Source organism: Quercus robur, chromosome 8 (genome assembly GCF_932294415.1).
Source record: "Quercus robur chromosome 8, dhQueRobu3.1, whole genome shotgun sequence".
NCBI lineage: Eukaryota > Viridiplantae > Streptophyta > Magnoliopsida > Fagales > Fagaceae > Quercus > Quercus robur.
Window position 1 is genome coordinate 60211062 of NC_065541.1, and position 20457 is coordinate 60231518.

At 34.5% G+C, this 20457-nt stretch overlaps 2 protein-coding genes across 2 annotated transcripts; both read left to right on the forward strand.

Moving 5' to 3' along the window:
* Positions 1 to 1497: 1497 nt before the first annotated feature.
* On the forward strand, positions 1498 to 10972 carry LOC126697395 (beta-hexosaminidase 1). The gene is made up of 15 exons (XM_050394378.1): positions 1498 to 1964; positions 2058 to 2141; positions 2397 to 2432; positions 2582 to 2693; positions 2948 to 3018; positions 3157 to 3287; positions 3757 to 3773; positions 4061 to 4109; positions 5231 to 5331; positions 5699 to 5758; positions 8028 to 8061; positions 8859 to 8957; positions 9315 to 9374; positions 9458 to 9708; positions 10503 to 10972. Exons 1-15 carry the CDS (start codon positions 1602 to 1604, stop codon positions 10676 to 10678), a joined length of 1644 nt encoding a protein of 547 aa, XP_050250335.1. The 5' UTR covers positions 1498 to 1601; the 3' UTR covers positions 10679 to 10972.
* A 2602-nt stretch (positions 10973 to 13574) lies between these two features.
* LOC126697396 (protein-tyrosine-phosphatase MKP1) lies at positions 13575 to 20106 on the forward strand. The gene is made up of 4 exons (XM_050394379.1): positions 13575 to 13728; positions 14077 to 16673; positions 18198 to 18377; positions 19905 to 20106. The coding sequence occupies exons 2-3, from the start codon at positions 14265 to 14267 to the stop codon at positions 18252 to 18254; spliced, it is 2466 nt and encodes an 821-aa protein (XP_050250336.1). The 5' UTR covers positions 13575 to 13728; positions 14077 to 14264; the 3' UTR covers positions 18255 to 18377; positions 19905 to 20106.
* The last annotated feature ends 351 nt before the right edge of the window (positions 20107 to 20457 follow it).

Consider the following 20457-nt stretch of genomic DNA (forward strand, 5'->3'; position numbering starts at 1 on the left):
TTTCAATAAGATTTAAATTTTATAACAAATGGGACTCTAAAAATATATATCCTTAAAAAAAAAAAATCTATCTTACATCCTTATTGCCTCAACCATCAATCACGGTTTTTTTTTTTTTTTTTTTTTTCCTTTGATTCTATTCATATGACGTTTCTTTTTTTAAGTATGGCAATATAACACGTTTTTTTAACAATTATTATATTTTTAATAGGATTTAAATTTTATATCAAATGAGACTCTAACAATATGTATGCTTTCATCCACCAAAAAATAAAAATAAATGTAGGAAAAAAAAAATGCAAGTTTTATCTTTTTTTTTTCCTTTTATGTTTTTTAAAGAAACGTAGGAAAAAAAATGAAAATTCAATTTTTTTTCTTTTACGTTTTTTTTTATCTCTCTTTTTTATTTTTTTTTCTTTTACGTTTTTTTATCTCTCTTTTTTATTTAAATTATATCATTAGGTAATTCTATTCAATTGATTTTAGACCTTGTTGATAACATTTTAGATAGACACAACTATTATAGTTGTAAATGAAATACCATTTTCTTTCATTACTTAATTTGTCATATTTATCCAAAAAATATGTATATATCTATTCTTAAAATCTAAAAATTTATTAAAATTTTTGCAATTTGGTAAAACCACATGACGCAACCACAGCGTCTAAGCTAACAATATGTATGCTTTCATCCACAAAAAAAAAAAAAATTTAAATGTAGGAAAAAAAAATGCAAGTTTTATCTTTTTTTTTTTTTTTTTTTTTTTTTTTTGTTTTTAAATAAAAGTAGGAAAAAAAAATGAAAATTCAATGTTTTTTCTTTTACGTTTTTTTATCTCTCTTTTTTATGTAAATTATATCCTTAGGTAATTCTATTCTATTGATTTAAGACTTTGTTGATAACATTTTAGATAAACACAACTATTATAGTTGTAAATAAAATACCATTTTCTTTCATTACTTAATTTGTCATATTTATCCAAAAAATATGTATATATCTATTCTTAAAATCTAAAAATTTATTAAAATTTTTGCAATTTGGTAAAGCTACATGGCGCAACCACAGCGTCTAAGTCCAACTTTTATTATATATATATATATATATATTTGTTACCAATTTTTTTTTTTTTTGGTTACATACAGCATTGCATCTACATTGGATGCTTCCTCCCAGTTATATATGCATCATCTACTTTTAGTAATTGCTCTTTATCTTTATCAACACTCATTAATTTTTTTTTGATAAAAGTGAAAACTGAATGCTTGATCTTTTATTTTATTTTATTTTAGATGTAAACAGAACTCAACCTCGAATCTCTTATTTGAAGATAAGAAATCAACACCGTAGCTTATAAACGAAATATTTGTCTTAACTTTCCATTAAAAAAAAAAGAAAAACATTTGTCTTATCTTCCTTTAAAAAAAAAAAAAAAAAATTCATCTTATTAAAACGCCTGAACTCCAAAACGTTTCAACTACTCCCCTGTATGTCTCGCTCTCCCCAGCTTTACACAAAACTAGTCAAACCCAATAACACATATTGGGAACCCACAAAATTCACTCTCTCCTTCTCTCTCTCTCTCTCTCTCCCAACACTCACCATGTTATCCGATCCTTTCAAATCCCATTTCCTCTTCCTAATTCTCTCTTTCTCCCTCTGCGTTTCACAAACCCTAGCTCTCAATTCGGTCCCAGAGCCCGATGCCTCGGCGCTCACCTACCTCTGGCCTCTACCCTCCGAATTCACCTCCGGCAACCGCACGCTCTCCGTCGACCCGGACCTATCTCTCGCCGTCGCCGGAATTGGCGGCAACTCCGCCATTGTTAGAGCCGCATTTGATAGATACAGAGCGATCATATTCAAGCACACTAGTGGAATCTCTATATTTAGTAGATTCACGGGAAGGAGCTCCGTGTATGATATTACCAAATTGAAGATCATTGTTAATTCGGATAACGAAGAGGTAAATTTGGTTCAATTCGAAAAAACTATTGAATGTTTTAAGTAGTTTGTGTGAATTTGAAAGTGTTTTTTTTATTTGATCGTTTGCGTTCAGCTTCAACTTGGTGTGGACGAGAGCTATACTTTGTTTGTTTCGAAGAATGATGGGAAGTCGATTATTGGGGAGGCTACGATTGAGGTAATTTGAAGGAGTTAGAGATTGTGGTTTTGCTTAATGTTTTGTTGTGTTAAGGTTGAATTACAAATTACACGCTCTAGCTTTGGCTTCGCGTACAATCCATGATGTTAAGTCCATGAAATTGATGTGGTTTTGGAAAGCGAAAAATATTAAAACTAATGGCGAGATTGGATGGAGGACTAAATGGGTGCTATGATTTTCACTCTAGGTGGTCAGTGATGAGTTTTAGTGATGTTGATGCTCTGTTTATTGCAGGCAAATACTGTTTATGGCGCATTGCGAGCGTTGGAGGTAATGTATGATTTATGATTTATCATTAGAGTAGGTACCTGCATTTACATGCATATGCATTTGTGTTATTTTGTAATTGGCCGGCTTGTGATTGTATTGATCCATATGGGTCTTCTCTGATTGATTCTTATGTTTCTATAATATTCCAGACATTCAGCCAATTATGTTCTTTTGATTATGGAACTAAGTCAGTGCAAGTATACAAGGCTCCTTGGTGCATCCGGGACAAACCGAGATTTGCATTTCGTGGGCTTCTATTGGGTATGCTACATTTAGTTTTTGTCAGGAAAAGTAAACTTTGGAAATTTGTTTATAATTTTGTCCTAGAATGTATCTTTAGTAGATTTCATAGATTTGTTGAATTTCAGATTGTAAATGGTTAGGATTAGTTGGTTAGTGGTTACACTTCCTGTGTAATCTAACTGCTCCTTTGTTTAATAAGTTTACTTTATTCATCAAAAAATTGTGTCCTAGAATGTTGTTTGATAACCATGTTTGTTGGTGTTGTTTTGCAGATACATCGAGGCACTACTTTCCGATTTATGTAATTAAGCAGATAATTGAATCTATGTCATATGCTAAACTTGTAAGATTTGTTACTTGGTATTCTTGTCAAGGTTGTGTTTCATAGTTAAATTCATTAATTGGACTGATAATTATATCATCCTTTGCTTTTTTAATTTTTTTACAATGTAATTCTGATACTGAAAATTGCATTCAGTAGAATGTCTTTCATTGGCACATCATAGACGAGGAGTCATTTCCACTTGAAGTACCTGCATATCCAAAGTTGTGGAAAGGTTCATATACAAAGTGGGAGCGTTACACGGTTGAGGATGCGTATGAGATTGTCAAGTAAGATACCTGGAATGTCTTAGATGTTGAACTAATTCATTAACTTAAAATAAATTCATCAACTTGTCCAAGTATTCCTTTTAGCTCTCCAATCAGTTGAAGTTACTTGTCTAATAATCTTCTAATTGGATTGATTTTAATTTATTGAAAATATATAGTTAATCAAATCATATGATGTTACTCTTCAACAAAGAACTTAATTTGTCTTCAGCAAAAAAAAAAAGAAAAAAAAGAAAAAACGGAACTAATTTGTCATAAGAGGTGCAGCGAATTTCATGATAGATTAAGGACATCAAAGACTGATATATAGTATGAATAACCAGATGATTATTATTGTTAGTATATTTTAAATTCCTTGTACATGGCTACTATATGTTCTAATTTATATTACTTATACTTTTTTATTTATGAGTCTGACATAGGCTAATAGTGTGTTTCCTTTTTCATGTTTCCATCCATTGATGTGAAGCTTTGCCAAAGTAAGAGGTGCGTTATATCTTTATAGTTTGTTGAAGCTTGAGTAATACATCATAAACAGCAATCTTTACAGATTTTAAATTTCATAAAATATCCATCTTTAAATAGAACTTATACAATAGAAATGTGGCATCTCATGATTAGTTGGGAATGACAAAGTGTGACTGTTTTCCTGAATAGACATAGAATTGTAGAACGAGTTTTAGCTGCTAAATAAGTATTTAAGGGGTTGAATTGCCTTGGGTAAAGAATGCCTTTATTTCTTTTTCTTGATTATTTTATGTGGTGTGTAACAGGCATCAATGTCATGGCAGAAATAGATATCCCTGGTCATGCAGAATCATGGTAAATTATAACTTGATGTCGACTGTTTTATTATAAGCTGCTATTATGATCTGATATTCAAGCTAAGAGTCTCTTGGTTTCCAAAGACTGGAAAAGAAACCTTTTTAGGCTCAAGAAATCTTCTTAAAGAAGGCTTGGATTTGGCATAGTATATTAGTACCCGATCCTAACCAATAGGAAGATTATAGCTTTCTGGCCCTCATCTTGTAATTCTGTCATAATTTCTATGGCAAAATATACTTAATAACACTTTTTTTTTTTTCAATTTTTTAATCATGGATTAAAATCCTGCTCTAGAAATTCTTATCTTGCAAGTATTAGAGCTGGGAGTGTTGAGTTAGCGGAAGCTCTGACATTAGATTGTTAAACAAAAGACTAAACAAGAGAGCTTTTATTTAAAACTTGACTCTTTAAATTACAACACTTTACAAGCACTAATGCTTGACTCCCATACACTGACACTAGTGCACTGCAAACACGACACTTACTCACCAAATACACTTGCACACACCTCACTTCTAGACACCTACACACACTACCTCTTGACTCTATTTCACTCTACACACTTGCTACCTATGGCACACACTTAACCTTCTCATACAACTTCACACATCTCTCTCTTGGTGCTTTATGACACACTTCACTTCACACACACTACATCTATTTATACTAGATGTATGTTGGTTAGGTAACCAACTTGAAGCTTCTAGCTTCTTCCTTTTTATTGGCATTAAATTAATGCCTTTCTCCAACCTTCTAGACACCTTATAAATTTGTGGCTAAAATTCACTAGTGTAAGGAAGCTTCTAGAGAACTATCCTGGAGAGAATTCCGGAAAGAGAGCAAGAGAGAAATGTCAGGAATTAGAGAGAAATTTCTAGAGAGAGAGATTGTGTGAGAAGTTCTAGAAGTTTCTAGAGTACTCTAGAAATTTCTAGAGACAAGAGAGTTAGTGTTGATTTCTAACAGGGAGTTCGGAATTATCCTTTAAGCTGTTTCCTAAAAGTCATAGGGAAAGATTCAAGAGTTCAAACACTAAAAAATAAAGAATGTTCCCACTTGTAATCTTATATTTATCTGTTTCCTTGAACTGATAAGCGGTTGATCTACTTTCAATGCAGGGGCACTGGATATCCTGATCTTTGGCCTTCTACTTCATGTAGAGAGCCACTTGATGTCACAAAGAACTTTACTTTTGATGTGATTTCTGGGATTCTGACAGGTTAAGCTCCTTTAAAACCTTTTCTAGGCAGTCATTTATGGTCCATCCCCCCTCCCCAATGAAATTATGAAACATACTATATGGATATTATATAAAAAAAAATAGCCTTGTTTGTTCATATGCTGTTAGCTGCATTATCCTCGTAGACGTCCACATAATTCAAAGATCAAAAGGTGGAGGAATACCATATGATATCATGGTGTAAATATGTGTGCATAAGAACTTAACAGCAACATGGAATTTTTTTAGTAAAATTTGGAAAGGGTAAAGAAATAAAAAGTAATACTTGATGCAATATATATTGTGTTGTTGTACGTTTTTGTTCTCCTCTCCCTAAATTAATTAATTTAAAATGTGTATTTTACAGATATGAGAAAAATTTTCCCCTTTGAGCTCTTCCACTTGGGTGGTGATGAAGTTAATACAGGTGAGTTTGAATGGCCTTCTTGTTGCAAGCTAAGATTCTGCTATCTCTACGTTGACAAAAGACATAATATTAGTAACCCAAAAATAAATCTTTAATGATCTTACATTCCAAGAATGTATGGAAATAAATTTTTTTTTTTAATCACCAAAAGGTTTAATTTATGCTAGTAATGATTTGCCTTTTCCTTTTCCATGTTATTGACAACTATGACACAGTAAAAGCCTTAATGGGTTCTGATATGAATTTTGATGTAGGATCTTTAGGAATTTGTAATAAGCCCAAGCGTGTACTATGGGTGTAATTCTTGTAATCATAGTAATCCTTGAAAAGAATTAAGTGTACCATAGGTGCAATTCTTGTAATCACATAGCAATCCTTGTAAAGAATCAAGAAGAGTCAAGTTAGTTAGTTGTAAGATTTCAAGATGTGGGGCCAAGTTAGTTAAGATTGCAAGAAGTGGAGTCGAATTGGTTACAAGTTGTTAGAGCCTCCACATAAGTTTATACAAAATTTATTGTCTATTTTTGAATAAGAACCTGCTTTTTCTATTTTAGCTAACCATTTTCAAAATGCCACAGCTGATTATCTATTTCATACTCTATTTCATTAAAATATCAAAATATTCTTGATTTTTTAAAATTGTTTCTCGCTTCACACACAACAACCAACATTCACTCTCTTCCTTCACCCTCGAGAAACGTAAAAAAATTGTTTTGAGTAAGCTACATTGCCTCCTGAATTTCCTGAATTTTGACAAGCACTGTACCAAAATCCTATTCAACATAACCAGTTCATGATCTGATGTGGGTGATTTTTGTGCTTCATGAGCTATATTTTGGGTCTTATGCTATTTTAGCATACTTGATGCAAATGCTCTTAGTTGGTTATTTTGGCCAATAATCCTTGCTAGTAACTTGTATAAATAAATGTAATCCATGGCATTTCATCATTAAAGAAACACGACACAACTTTCTCATGTTTAAATTCTCTCCCCCCTTTATTGTCTTCTTAGAGGGTGTCTACCTTGAATTAATTCAATTCCCATTTATTTTCCTTAGAAACCAATCATTTCATTACAAAATTGAGCATTAACTTAGGGTTCTTAATGAGATCTTGAAGGGTTTCTTGAATAGGGTTTGATGTTTAATGGTTTAGGTAGGTTAAGTAATAAAAAGGTTGGATCTTGAATGAGTTGATGGCTGTTTGGTGTTAAAACAGTGAATAGAAATAGAAACAAATAAAGGTAAATCCTAGGCAATCACACCTAGGTTTAGCAAGCAATCACATTTAGGTAGAAGGTAATTACACCTTTAAAGCTTAAAATAAGATGTTGGAATTTTATTCAATTGATCTCTCTATTTATGTCTTTTATTTAATACTAAACTCTTTTATAGAATATTGTGTTGTCGACTCTTAAATAACCTTTTCCTAGAATGACTACAACATAACATCCAAACCAAATAGAAAAAGGACTTAAAAAACATAAGATAAGACTTTTGAGCCTCCAAAACAGCCCATTGCAGTGAACAATAACAACAACAACACACAAGCCTTATTCCCAAAATTTTGGGGTTTACTTTGGATCCTCAACAAACTAGTTAGGGTCAGCCACATATGAAACTAGAAGTTACAAAACTACCCCTATCTTAGTGAAACGTATGAAAACTGAACCAACTTTCTAAACTAAAGAAATGTAATACTAAGACAATATAAACTAAAGTATCCTATGAAAGATGCCAAGAGGCCCCACTTTGAACCTAGACCACTGTTGTCGAATCTTTTGGTATTTGCTCTTGTTTTTCCTCTTAACTCTTTACTGTTTGCATCAAACTGAGACTAAAAGCGTTTCTCTTTCCTGCCATAATTATTCCAAGCTTGAGCTTATGGCTATTCCATCTATAGCATAAAATATTATCTTAGAGGAGATGAAAGTCTTGAGGCTTTTAAACATTGAAACTCAAAATCATTGGAAATAACTTCATCTGCCTGTTAATCTTTTGGTCAATGGAAAAGCTTACTCAGGCACCAGAAATCTCATAGAAATGGTTTCTTTGTAACTCATTTTGTCAAAGGTCATAACATTGGCCAAAAATTCTGACTGCATGGTTAGAACTCATAAATGAACCAGACGTGCTTGTTGATAATACGGTTCATACTTCTTTGCTTGATTAGAAATTGTGTGTTTCAACTCTCTCTCTCTCTCTCTGGTATTACTTGTGTGCTACTATGGTTCTTATTTTTATTGACAGCAAATCATTTTATTTGACAGATTGCTGGAGCTCTACTCCACATGTGAAGCAATGGTACATGTTACAACTGTTTTGGTTACAAATCTTGTTATGTCATGACTTAAGGTCCAAAACAGTTGAATTAGTTGAGCTATATTAGGCTTGAAACAGTAAAGTAATCTAGGTGGAAGGAAATGACACAATATATGATTCACAGTGATACCTCATTTTTGTGGTTATTTTGACCCTTTTTGTTCAAATTATATCTAGGTATTCATGATGTTGCATTTACATGTCGCTCGTATACCCTTTTCATCCAAATTTTAGTCCTCAAATAATTACTGTAAGAAAAGAAGAAACAAATCTAGGCAAAACTCTGGTATTTTGAAGTCTGTTTGGATGGTATAATGCTTCATTCCCTGAATCAACTAAATTTAGGTTTATAAATTGTTCAATTTTAGACACTGGCTTACTGAACACCCCCACACAACCACCCCCCCCCCCCCCCCCCCCCCCCCCCGTGGGGCCACACACGTCCCTTTCTCCCCCCAACTGATAAAAACAAAGGATTCATATTTGACATGTTCTACCAAGGTCTTGTAAGCAATCTTACTCTTTTTGATTTAGCACCTCCACTGATAATTTTGTGGACTGATCCGTGGTTACATCAATGGCATGTTTGTTTGAAACTTTCTCAGTCATTGGTTTAGTTCTCTTTCTTATCTATCTGCTACAATAATTTGTAGGTAGTGGCCACTGAAATATTGGGTTCAGAATATGTCCTGATCAAATGTCTCCATGTCTGAATTGAGTACAGTGTTTATGTGACCTTGATTAACATTCACTCCATATGTCTACTATTTAATATGCAGGCTTCAGGACCGGAACATGACTGCTAAGGATGCCTACAAATATTTTGTACTAAAAGCTCAAGAAATAGCAATTTCAAAAAATTGGACCCCTGTCAATTGGTATGGTGTTAGGATCTACTTGAGTCTGGAAAGTTCTAGGATATCAACCTAAAGGATAGACATGGAAAATAGTAATAAAAAAAAAAATTTGATATGCATAGCTTACATACACCTTGAGCAAGAATGATCATTATTCTACTAATATCCATAAGGAAATAGAAGAATCAACTATTGAAGGAGAATTCGTGGTTATTAGAATGTAATCCTTTAGGAGTTGCTCTAGTATACTCCCTAGGTATTGGAATGAACATCTTTCCAATAAAATGATTATATAAATCATGGTTATGTTTCCTCAATACTCTGTCATTTTATTAATATATACCAAACTCATGACAGTTTTGAATTTTCACATCTCAGGGAAGAAACCTTCAATACATTTGCAGAAAACCTTAATCCAAGGACTGTAGTGCATAACTGGTGGGTTTCTCTTCCTTGGAGCAGTTTCACATTTCCAAATGTCTATTTGTGTCAACTTAAAATTCTTTTGCATGTTGCTATAGGTTGGGCGCTGGGGTTTGTCCAAAGGCTGTTGCAAAGGGTTTTAAATGCATTTTTAGCAATCAAGGTTTTTGGTATCTAGACCATCTGGATGTCCCTTGGAATGAAGTTTACACTGCTGAGCCACTAGAGGGAATAAATGACACTTCTAAGCAAGAGCTTGTGCTTGGTGGAGAAGTTTGCATGTGGGGTGAGACAGCAGATACATCAGATGTTCAGCAAACAATCTGGCCTCGAGCTGCAGCAGCTGCAGGTATGTCTCTGCTGAAAATAAATAATCAGTTAAGACTTAGGCACTGAAATTGTGTAGCCTTGTTGGAGTTAACTTCTTTATGAACCTGCAACTGGTGGAGAATGGTGCGTGCCTTTTAGATCTTTTTTTATGTTTCTTCTTATTAGTGACCTTAGGACAATCTTGAGGAACTTGGAGACACAGGCTTTCACAAAATGAACTAGTGATTTCTTGGGGTGTTTTGGACTTCCAAAAGAAATAAAACAATCTCTTTCAGTGGTATATACTGATTTTCCTGGGTTAAAAAATGAATATATCTTGTACTATATTATTTTTAGGACATGAAGTGACAAATACCAGTTATATTGAGCACAGTCACCTCCCTGAAACCTAGTGGTCCAAGCTTGTTCTTGTTCTCTTCCTTTTCCTCAAGTTTTTCTCGGTAGGAAACTGGTAGTGATCTTTTCAAAAATTTTTTTTTTTGGGGGGTTAGAATCTAATTAGTAGTGACTAATGTGGTAGTCGAAAAATATGAACCAATTCGATTAGCAACTCCACTGTTGGTGTCTAAGATGCATGCATACACCAACACTAACAATTGTTTTGAGTTTTGCAAAAATGTCTTAACGAGTGAGCAAGTTCATCCAATGTTTTCATTTGTATTGATTCTCCACTTGTTTTTAGCTTTTGCAATATATTGGAAGCTCATAATGATTGTCTTAAGTAAGAGATGCAATTCCTCCCCAATTTGTTTTACTTTTTTTGGGGGATATTTTGGCTCTTAAGAATGCCATTGGTCACTTTGTTTCCTATAGAGCGCATGTGGAGCAGAAGGGATGCCATATCCACAGGAAATATTGCCTTGACTGCATTACCTCGGTTGCAATACTTCAGATGTCTCTTGAATAGGCGTGGGGTTCAAGCTGCTCCAGTCACAAATAAATATGCCCGGCGCCCTCCAACTGGTGCAGGGTCATGCTATGAGCAATGATTCTTAAATTGTGAGATTAGGTGACTGGACTTGTTTCAGGCTGCATCCAATGAGCTCAGCTCAAATAGCACTTTGTTTCCCATAAGAATAGTTGGAAAATCTGGTTGTGGGTTCAACACGATACCCATTGGAGGTGTGTAACTTGTTAATAGACTTAAAAAAGAATTTGAGATCAGTATTGATTGTGAGATCAATCAAATCTGGCACTAGTGATTTTGTGTTGTAATTTACTTGTGGTGTTGTAATTTGTGGTTTTGTAATTTACTTGTTAGTAAATAAATATTTTCAATCTTATCATTATCTCAAAATTACAAGTTCCTGAGCAGACAGTTGTGAACTCTCATAGATTTTTATTCTCCCAGGGATGATTTTGAGCATCCTACAATAATTTCCATGTCATCTCCAGAAATGTTGTTTCGTAGAAACTATTGCCTGATCTGATTCTTTTTCATGTCAAATAAATATACACTATAGATTTGTGAAAGTTAAAATATTCATTGAGAAAAGCCTCAGTGCATTTGTGTAGCAAATATAGAAGATTTTAATCCATCTAGAAAATGTTCTATAACTATGGGAGACATTTATGTTGTATACCAGAGGGTATACACTTATTGCACGAGTCAGATATTCTGAAGGAAGCTAGGGAGCCCTTTAGAAACGATGACAACATAGGTTGATACTTTCAAATTTACGTGCCAAATTTTCAAACAATTTAGGTAAGATTGTCAGAGGATGATGAAATTGATGTATACGTGCGCTGAATTCGTGGTCCAAATATAGACAATGAATAATAAATTACTGATAATTTATATGGGTTATATTCATGGTCCAATTTCTATGCTATATTTTCTCCTAAATTCCATAGACTTCTAGTTTACACTTGCTGACCAAACCCTCATATATTGGGTATTGCAAAAACCTAGAGTAATGCCAAGTTCAAGGGTCTCCTTCTAGTTTTAGAAATCTAAGTCCAAGGTAGGACTTGCTTGAGGATAACAACAACTTCACACAAACTAAAGTCATGAAGATAAAAAGTTTCATAATGACACAAAACTAATCTCCACGGCTCCATCTTTTCTTACCCCTTCTGCACTGTTGTCTTGCTTGACAGTTTAGGGTATTGAAAAAGACTTTCAAAGTTGAATTGAGTGCATTCCTAACGAAAATGCTGGGCCCTAATGCATAATGAATCCCAGAGGGACCTCATTGCTGAATTATGGTGATTATTATTATTATTTTTTCGGTGAAGGTGACCCATAAGTCTTTGTATTCAACATATTATGATGATGAGTCATGGTAATACAATTGATGAGATGTGATCCCCTATCTTCCTTATTGAACTCTTTCTGGCTCTTTTATTCTCAATTTCACACCTAGGGCATGTCTTCTTTATTCAATTTTAGCAAATATCAGTTTCGGCAAAGTTGGGTTACATTGGCTTTCATGAAAGTGTGAATTTCTAGACTGTAAAGGATCATGAATTTTGCTTAAGGTTGGTTTATGCAATGCCAATTTCTTCTTTGAAAGTCAGAATTGCTGATAAAAAGGATTCATTTTATTTTAGTTTTTTTCCCCCTCATATGATTCAACATTGCTTGAACCATTTACTATTAAGTCAAAAATTAATGATAGTGCTTAGGTAAGATTTCTAAATAATTCAATGCTGACAGAAAGTCGTTTTCTTGACATGCATGATCAATCACATTTTTAGTCTTGAGTGTCAAAATTGTTTTCTTTTTAAATAATGAAACCTTTTATTTTATCTCTTAGATCTAAATGTCTTTTTAAAATAGAATTATCTAAAGGTATAAACTAACCAGTTCTAAAACCTCACATTTGTCCCAAATTGGAAGAAAGTTGGGCTATAAGATTCTACTATCCACTAGTATTGACAAAAATGGAGAGTTTTAATTGAGTCTCTAGTCTCCACCCACCTCTATTGGTATTGGCAGTAGCTTTATCTCTTTCAAGTTTCAACATGGAAGAAAAAAGAATAGCAATAGTAAATAACTTGAAAGTTTAGTAATTTACTCTCTCTCTCTCTCTCTCTCTCTCAAAATGATCAAAGAAAAAAAAGGTTCCTTATATTATTGGAAAATCATATTGTACCAATTTAAATATATCATATTTATTTAAACATAAACATAAAACTTTCTTCCAAACTAGTTAACTTAAAAATTTGATATTACTCTATCATTTTTATAAATACAATTTATTTATTTATATAGATATGATAGAATTCTAACTTATGTCATCCGCTTTATAATAATTGTTCTTTATCATTAAATCAAGATATTAGTTACTAATTGGTTTTGGTGTAGACAACTTAAAACCCTAGAATTCTTATTCGATGATAAGTTAAGTTAACTATAACCTAACATGATGTTATTTTATTAGTTGAACTAAATGAAACTGACTTTGTTTTATTCTTAAAAAAAAAATGGTAAAATACAAGAATTATCACTGAGGTCTGGATTAATGCCGACCAGGTTTAAGACAACTAAAAATTGACCGACTTGGCCTTTAAACACAGACAAACATTTAAAAAATTAGTGTGTATTAGCTGTAATAGTTTAACTGACTTTCATATAAGTTAGCAGTACTGTCATTTATTAGTCAAACAGTCAAAATAAAGATTTAGAACGATAAATGACACGTATTAGTCAAAAACCTCGTCGGTAATTAATACATTTTGCCCTAAAAAAAAAAAGATGTTCTACTAAATATAATTATAATAATAAATCACCTACTAAAATTAGTTAGATATGAATTGTGTGTATTAAAAAAGGGAAGAAAATTTTATTTTTGTATCAACTAGCTCACTAACCTCACTCTCACTGTCACTCTCACTCAGAAATAAACACAGAGAGAAAAGAAAATTTGTTTTTTTATTTATTTATTTTTTCTTTTTGAGAAGAAATTTAACCATACCTATCTTCCTCTCAGTTTTGCCTCAAAGTCCTTTTCCCTCTCACTTTTCTCTCTCTCTCTAAAAACATCCTCTCTCTCTCTCTCTCTACTCTCATGGCTCCCTCTACATATCTCACTCTGTAAGTCACAAATCTAACCTCTTTCTTTCTCAAATCACAGGAAAAACAAAACCCTAGAAATTTACACCATGGTTCTTTTGTTTCCATGAATTTATATTAATTTTTTTGTATCTTATCTTATTTTGCGTGAAACCATTTTCGTTTCAAGATTCGAACTAGGTTCTTCACTTATTGCTGACTTTCCTTCTAGATTTGCTCAACTTTTTGTTTTACAGTGCCTAATCCTTGATTTGCTGTTAATTTTTTTAGTTTCATCTGCTTAATTGTTAGTATTTTTACTATTTTGTTGCTTAAGTATTAATATACTACCGTTTTTTTTTTTTTTTTTGGTTGCTTTCTCTGTCACAGTTTGCATCTTATGCTTGATCTGATATGGGTTTAGTTCCTGGCATTTTGGGTTAAGTGTTAACCACTCCACCATGCTTCACTTACTGAGGATTAGGTTTTTAAGTATTAGGGTTTAATTCCAGATTTCTGGGTTTGCTTTCAGTTTCTTGAGTTTGGGATAGGAAAATTTTCAAGTGGGTTAACTGGGTATGGTGGGTAAAGAGGATGCCACGAGTAATTCTCGGGTTCCATGCCAATTGGCTGGTAACCGGAGAATGTTTATGCGGTCAGCTTCGTGGTCCTCTTCCCGTCTCCCCTCTCAAAACCCGGATTCCGAAGAAAAAGAATGTGGGGATCCTAATGGGAATGTAGGAAACAGTAATGGGCAAAATCGTAGGTTTCCTGCCCCATTAACCCCGCGGTCACAACATAATTCTAAGGCTCGGTCTTGTTTACCACCCTTACAGCCATTGGCTATTGCTCGCCGGAGCTTGGATGAGTGGCCGAAGGCAGGTTCGGATGATATTGGTGAGTGGCCGGGACCACCCACTCCGAGTGGGAGAGGGAATGGGGAGAGATTGAAGCTTGATTTATCGTCAATTCAGAGAAACCCGGATAAGAATGGTGGGCTTGTGAAGAGGGATAAGATTGCTTTCTTTGATAAGGAGTGCTCGAAGGTGGCCGAACATATATATCTTGGTGGAGATGCGGTTGCGAAAGATAGGAATATACTAAAACAGCATGGGATTACTCACGTTTTGAATTGTGTAGGTTTTGTTTGTCCTGAGTATTTCAAAGCTGATTTTGTGTACAGAACTTTGTGGTTGCAGGATAGTCCGTCTGAGGATATAACTAGTATTTTGTATGATGTTTTTGACTACTTTGAAGATGTTAGAGAACAGCGTGGAAGGGTATTTGTTCATTGTTGCCAAGGGGTTTCTAGGTCTACATCCTTGGTGATTGCGTATCTTATGTGGAGAGAAGGGCAGAGCTTTGAGGATGCTTTTCAGTATGTCAAGGCAGCGAGGGGCATTGCTGATCCAAATATGGGTTTTGCTTGCCAGTTGTTACAGTGCCAAAAAAGGGTTCATGCATTTCCTCTTAGCCCAAGTTCTTTGTTGAGGATGTATATAATTGCCCCACACTCGCCATATGATCCTTTGCATCTTGTCCCGAAAATGTTGAATGACCCTTCTCCATCTGCTCTGGATTCTAGGGGTGCATTTATTGTTCATCTACCATCTGCGATATATGTTTGGATTGGCAAGAACTGTGAGGCCATCATGGAAAAGGATGCAAGAAGTGCTGTTTGTCAGATTGTCCGGTATGAGAGAGTGCAAGGGCCAGTGAGGATGATCAAGGAAGGCGAAGAACCGGCTCATTTCTGGGATGCATTTTCACACCTCTTACCCTTGATGGATAAACCCAGCAATGGTGTAGAGGTTGGGGAATCTACGGTCAAGATTAGCATAGGTGACCGGAAAGTGGACTCATATAATGTTGATTATGAGATTTTCAAAAAAGCTATTATGGGGGGTTTTGTGCCTCCGTTTGCATCATCTGAGAATGAACATGAAACCCACCTTCCTGCTAGAGAAAACAGTTGGAGTGCTCTGAGGCGCAAGTTTGCATCTGGCGATATGAAGGAGTTTGTGTCTGCTCCCAAAATATCCCTCTCCAGGGTCTACTCAGAATCTAGGATGATAGGACATTCATCTACAAATTTATCATCACCTTCATCATCTTTGTCATCATTGACTTCGTCATCATCATCTTCTTCTTCACCTCCTTTTCTCTCTCCAGATTCTGTCTCTTCTGATTCAAGCACCAGTTCAAAGTATTTTTCAGAATCCTCTCTAGATTCTCCTTCTGCAGCTTCATGTTCTCTTCCGGTATCTTCTACTTTGTCTAACTTTTCTAATTTGTCTCTCTTGTCCAAAACTTCTAATAGTCCAGAAATTGTTGGTGTTAATTCTGCTTCACAGCCATGTTCCAAATCAACTTCTTCCCCATCTAAAATGTTTTCACCTTCCCTTGCAGAGCGCAGGGGTAGCTTATCAAAATCTCTAAAATTGCCATTGATGGCTGACAATATGAGGGTGGCATATGCTCCCTTAAGTCATCTTTCTGGTCAAGATGATGGTATTTGGACACACAACAATAATTCTTCCCCATGTGAACCGGATAGTATAGGAGATATCTTAGAGTCCAAGGATGCAGTTAAAATTAGGGAGGGAGATTTAACTGGGTTGTGGAGAATGCATCCTTTGGGACAAGGCCTAGGCTCTGCTGTCTCAAATGGGATGGTGGAAAGTGACTCGGCATTCAGTAATCTTATGAAACCTTTAGTATGTCGGTGGCCCAGATTAGAAAAGATTGCAACATTTGGTGCAGGTGACATGAATTCTAAAGATGCTTTCGCTATTTACTCTCCAGGTTTAGGCAAAAATGAGAAAAGAATATTATATTTTTGGGTAGGAAGGTCTTTTGATCCTGATGAAATCCAAATTCGATTAGATAGTGAAAGAGACTTAGATGATCTAAAAGAGCTTGACTGGAATCAAGTTGCCCGTGATGCTCTTACCCAAATGGGTCTTCCAAAAGACACTGCTGTTGAGGTATGTATCTCTATTTACTGTGTGATATATTATTATTATTATTATTATAATTGTGTATAAGTTTTAGAATTATCTAAATGGCTACGATATTAGTCAAATGTTTTTGTCTTCTTGATTTAGTTTGTTTGTTATAAAAGTGGATGCACCATCAACTTTGTTTTTACAACTTTTGTAATTTAGCTTGAGTCATATGAAAAGTTAATATATTTGAAACAAAAATATGTAGAGTAATGTGTTTTGAGCTTTTCAGGAAATCTTAATTTGAAGTCTCAAGGTTGGTGTTTTTGAAATGCCATTAGAGAACCAAGGCCTCAAAATGGCACTTCATGCGAGTTAAATGAGATTTATTATTAATAACAATAAATTTGTGACTGAAAATCACTCTTCCAATTCTATGGACTGTTATTTGCTTCACGGGCAAAAGCTATTGTGATTGGTGTATGGGGAAAGCTTCCAGGGTTCAGGCCTACCGGGGCTCAAACCCTGATAAGCTTAATCTTGGAGAAGCAATATCTGATTTACAGGATACTTCTGGACCCAATTCACTTTTTAATTGGGCTACATAACACATATGCGGACAGTGGTATATCCTAGAGTGTAGGGTATAGTTCCTCTTAAAATGCTCCCTCATGTTGGCCTCAGAAAAGGGGTAGAACATGCGATTGTGAATGTCTTAAAGGTAACTAAATGCCTGTATTTTGGTGTTTTTCCTATCCAGTTGCAGCATAAATATGGTTTGAGCAAATGATGCTTTAAATCATGGTCCGGATGTAAGCTTTTGTATCTTATTATCAAGGTATCTATGGCCTTGTCATCCCATGTTCTCTTTTTTTTTTCATCTAATAGTGGATGTTCTTGTTATCAATAGTGAAATACCTTTCAAAGTCAGATGAAAGGTGTTATGTTCTCAGTTCTCAGCAGTGTTCTATTTTGGTGCTTGGATATGTGCCTTTGACAGGAAAGTAAAATGTTGAAATGAGAATGGCTGCTTTTATTCAAGTACTTGAGCATCCTTAGGGTCCATGGGTATTGGGGCTGTAGAAGGATGGGTTGCCTATGAGCTATAGCTCAATTGGCATCTCCTACTTACAAGTTCTAGGTGGAGGGTGAGGTCATGGATTCATGACCCATTGGGTGCATAACTTACCACTAAAAAGGATGGGTTATCAACTTTAGTTTGTTTTCAGTTTAAGTGGAACAGGTGGTACTTGTAAGGGGTTTTCATTTTTCTTGAGTTTGCTCGTAACTGGTGATAAAACTGGTGCTATTTGTCACTGGTTTTTCCTTTGATGAAGTTTTCTTGTAACTGGTGGTTCTGTTTTTGCATTCTAACATTTAATTACATAACATTTTCACCCATATCACATTTCTGGTCCAACTTACTGGAAAACAAATGCTTTAAATATAACAAATTTTGTCCATTCTTTGCTCTTATATTTCTCTATGATGTGTGCTTTGGAAGCGAGTAGAAGGCATTCTGTCTAATAGGTCATCTAATTTGAATGTTGCATATTTTGTGAACAGATTGTTAAAGAAGATGAAGAGCCAATAGAGTTTCTTGCATTGTTGAGGTTGTTGTAGTGAAAATTTGAAGAGATTCTGCAATCCAATGGCTTAAAGCTTTTTTTATTTGTTTGGTTTGCTCAATTGCACTGCAACTTTCTCAGGCATCAAGATGAGATTCTCCTGAAAAAGCCCAGTGAGGTAATGTACTTTGTGTCAAGCATCATCTACATTTCTTCCAGTTACCAGAACAGACTATGGTGCATATTTTTGGTGGGAATAGGGGAAGTGACTTCTCTTGGAGATTATTCTGCTTAGATCACTAGTTAGCTAACAACCCTGCGAAATTAACGGTAGCAAGATGTCTTTTAATTTGCCAAGAACAGCAAATCATATATAATTAATGGTCTGTTTGGATTGAGGGGGAGGGAGGGGGAGTAGAGTAGAGTAGATTTAGCTCAAAATTAGTCTATTTTTAGCCAACTCTATTCTATTCCACTCCACTTTCCCTCCTTCTCCCCTCCATCCAAACAAGCCCTAAGAGAATACATCAGTTGTTGGGTCTGACTAACCTGTTGGGGAGCCATAGCCAACCCCAAAATTTTTGAGAATAAGGCTTGTTTGTTGTTGTCTTTGTGATATACTCTTCAACTGGCCTTTTAAAGGGTCATAATTAATGTCCTTGGCTAGTTCTGTTTAATGGTCATGCTCACAAAGATAATAGCCAGAAAACCCTGCACAAAGCTTGGTAAATTCATACAAGCATGGCTTCAGAGATATCCTTTTGTATCCTTGGGTAAATGAGGCAAAAGGAAGGAAAGTTAAAATTCACTTGATGAAAAGTATTTCATACTTGGAGCACTTTTGGGCATATATATCATCGTCCAAATGGAGCTCAATAACAGAGAATAATATGACACTTACTAGAAATGCAAAAATTAGGACTTGAATATTTGGCATAAAATGACCAATATAGCTTAGTTTTGTTCAGCTGTTCTATAGTGGGTGGATTGGTAGAATAAAAAATTTCTACCAAGTCGGCTGTTTGCCAAAATAACCAAAGGAAGTTGAGCATGCAGTTATTTGACTAAGAATATCTTTTTGTATCCTTACCAGTTCTTGTTTTTGTTTCTGTTTTTTTTTTTTTTTTGGTGGGTGGGGGTGGGGGGTCTCAGATTGTTTTTTTTTAGATGGGCAACTTCATGAGCATTTTTCACTTGTAAAAACAATGCATAATATCTTTTTGAACAAAGTTTCTCAAAAAAAAAGTTTATAGAAACTCTTTAAACTTCTCATATATCTAGTTTGGAGAGAATCTCTTCAAACTTCTCATATATTTCTTTTTTGAATGTGAATTTTGAAAATTTAACCATTGAATTTTATGTTCGTTATGTTCTAAATATACCTATCAAATTACGCTCAAATTGAATATTATTTACTATTTGATTAATTAACTTATTTTTTATATACAACTTTAGGTTATAAAAACTTGAAATTATAACATTTATTTGATGACATACCATTTGATCTTTGATTTTCTTGAAATTTTGTAAGCATTAAGGATGTAATAAGAACATGCAATCTAACGGTTAGATTTTCAAAATTTACAGTCAATATAAATATATATGATGAGTTTATAGGGTCTCTCTCCAAACTAGTTTGGAGAGAAACTTTGTTTTATCTTTTTCCCCTTTCTCATGTTGGATATTTGTCATATGTTGTTTGCAGGAGGCTGCTTTTAACGTTCTGTGGCACTTCTCACTTGGTTGTACAGCGCTATTACACCCTCATTTTCATGTAACACTCATTTTCTTGCTTAATTAGCTCCGCCTCTTAATCTGAATTTTCTTGTATATTCACTGTTAGAAACGATCCAAAGGCCTTAGCAAACAGAATAGATACATTGATAAAATTTTTTTTGGCTGGTTAATCTTCATTGTTCTTTTTCTTTAATTCCTTGGGTGATGTTGTGTCGGGTGTTCAAGGCATCAGAAAACGTTTGCTGGATGGCTTCTTAGAAGATGTGTGCCTTTGACAAGCTGAAAATTGTTGGACGTTTGTACGGGTAGTATTTCATCAAAGCTAGTTTACAATTCCCAAATTCAAGAGAAAAGCTTTCCCAATTCTTAGAACCCCATTGTCTTGTTTGGTAGTACTGTCCCCCTGAATCTTAAACTTGCGAAGAAAGAAAGTATTTGACAAAAACGAGTGGCCTATATGCTGTGGACAAACTATACCACTCAAATCCAATATCTTCAAGTTAATCAGAGGTATCTTTAAT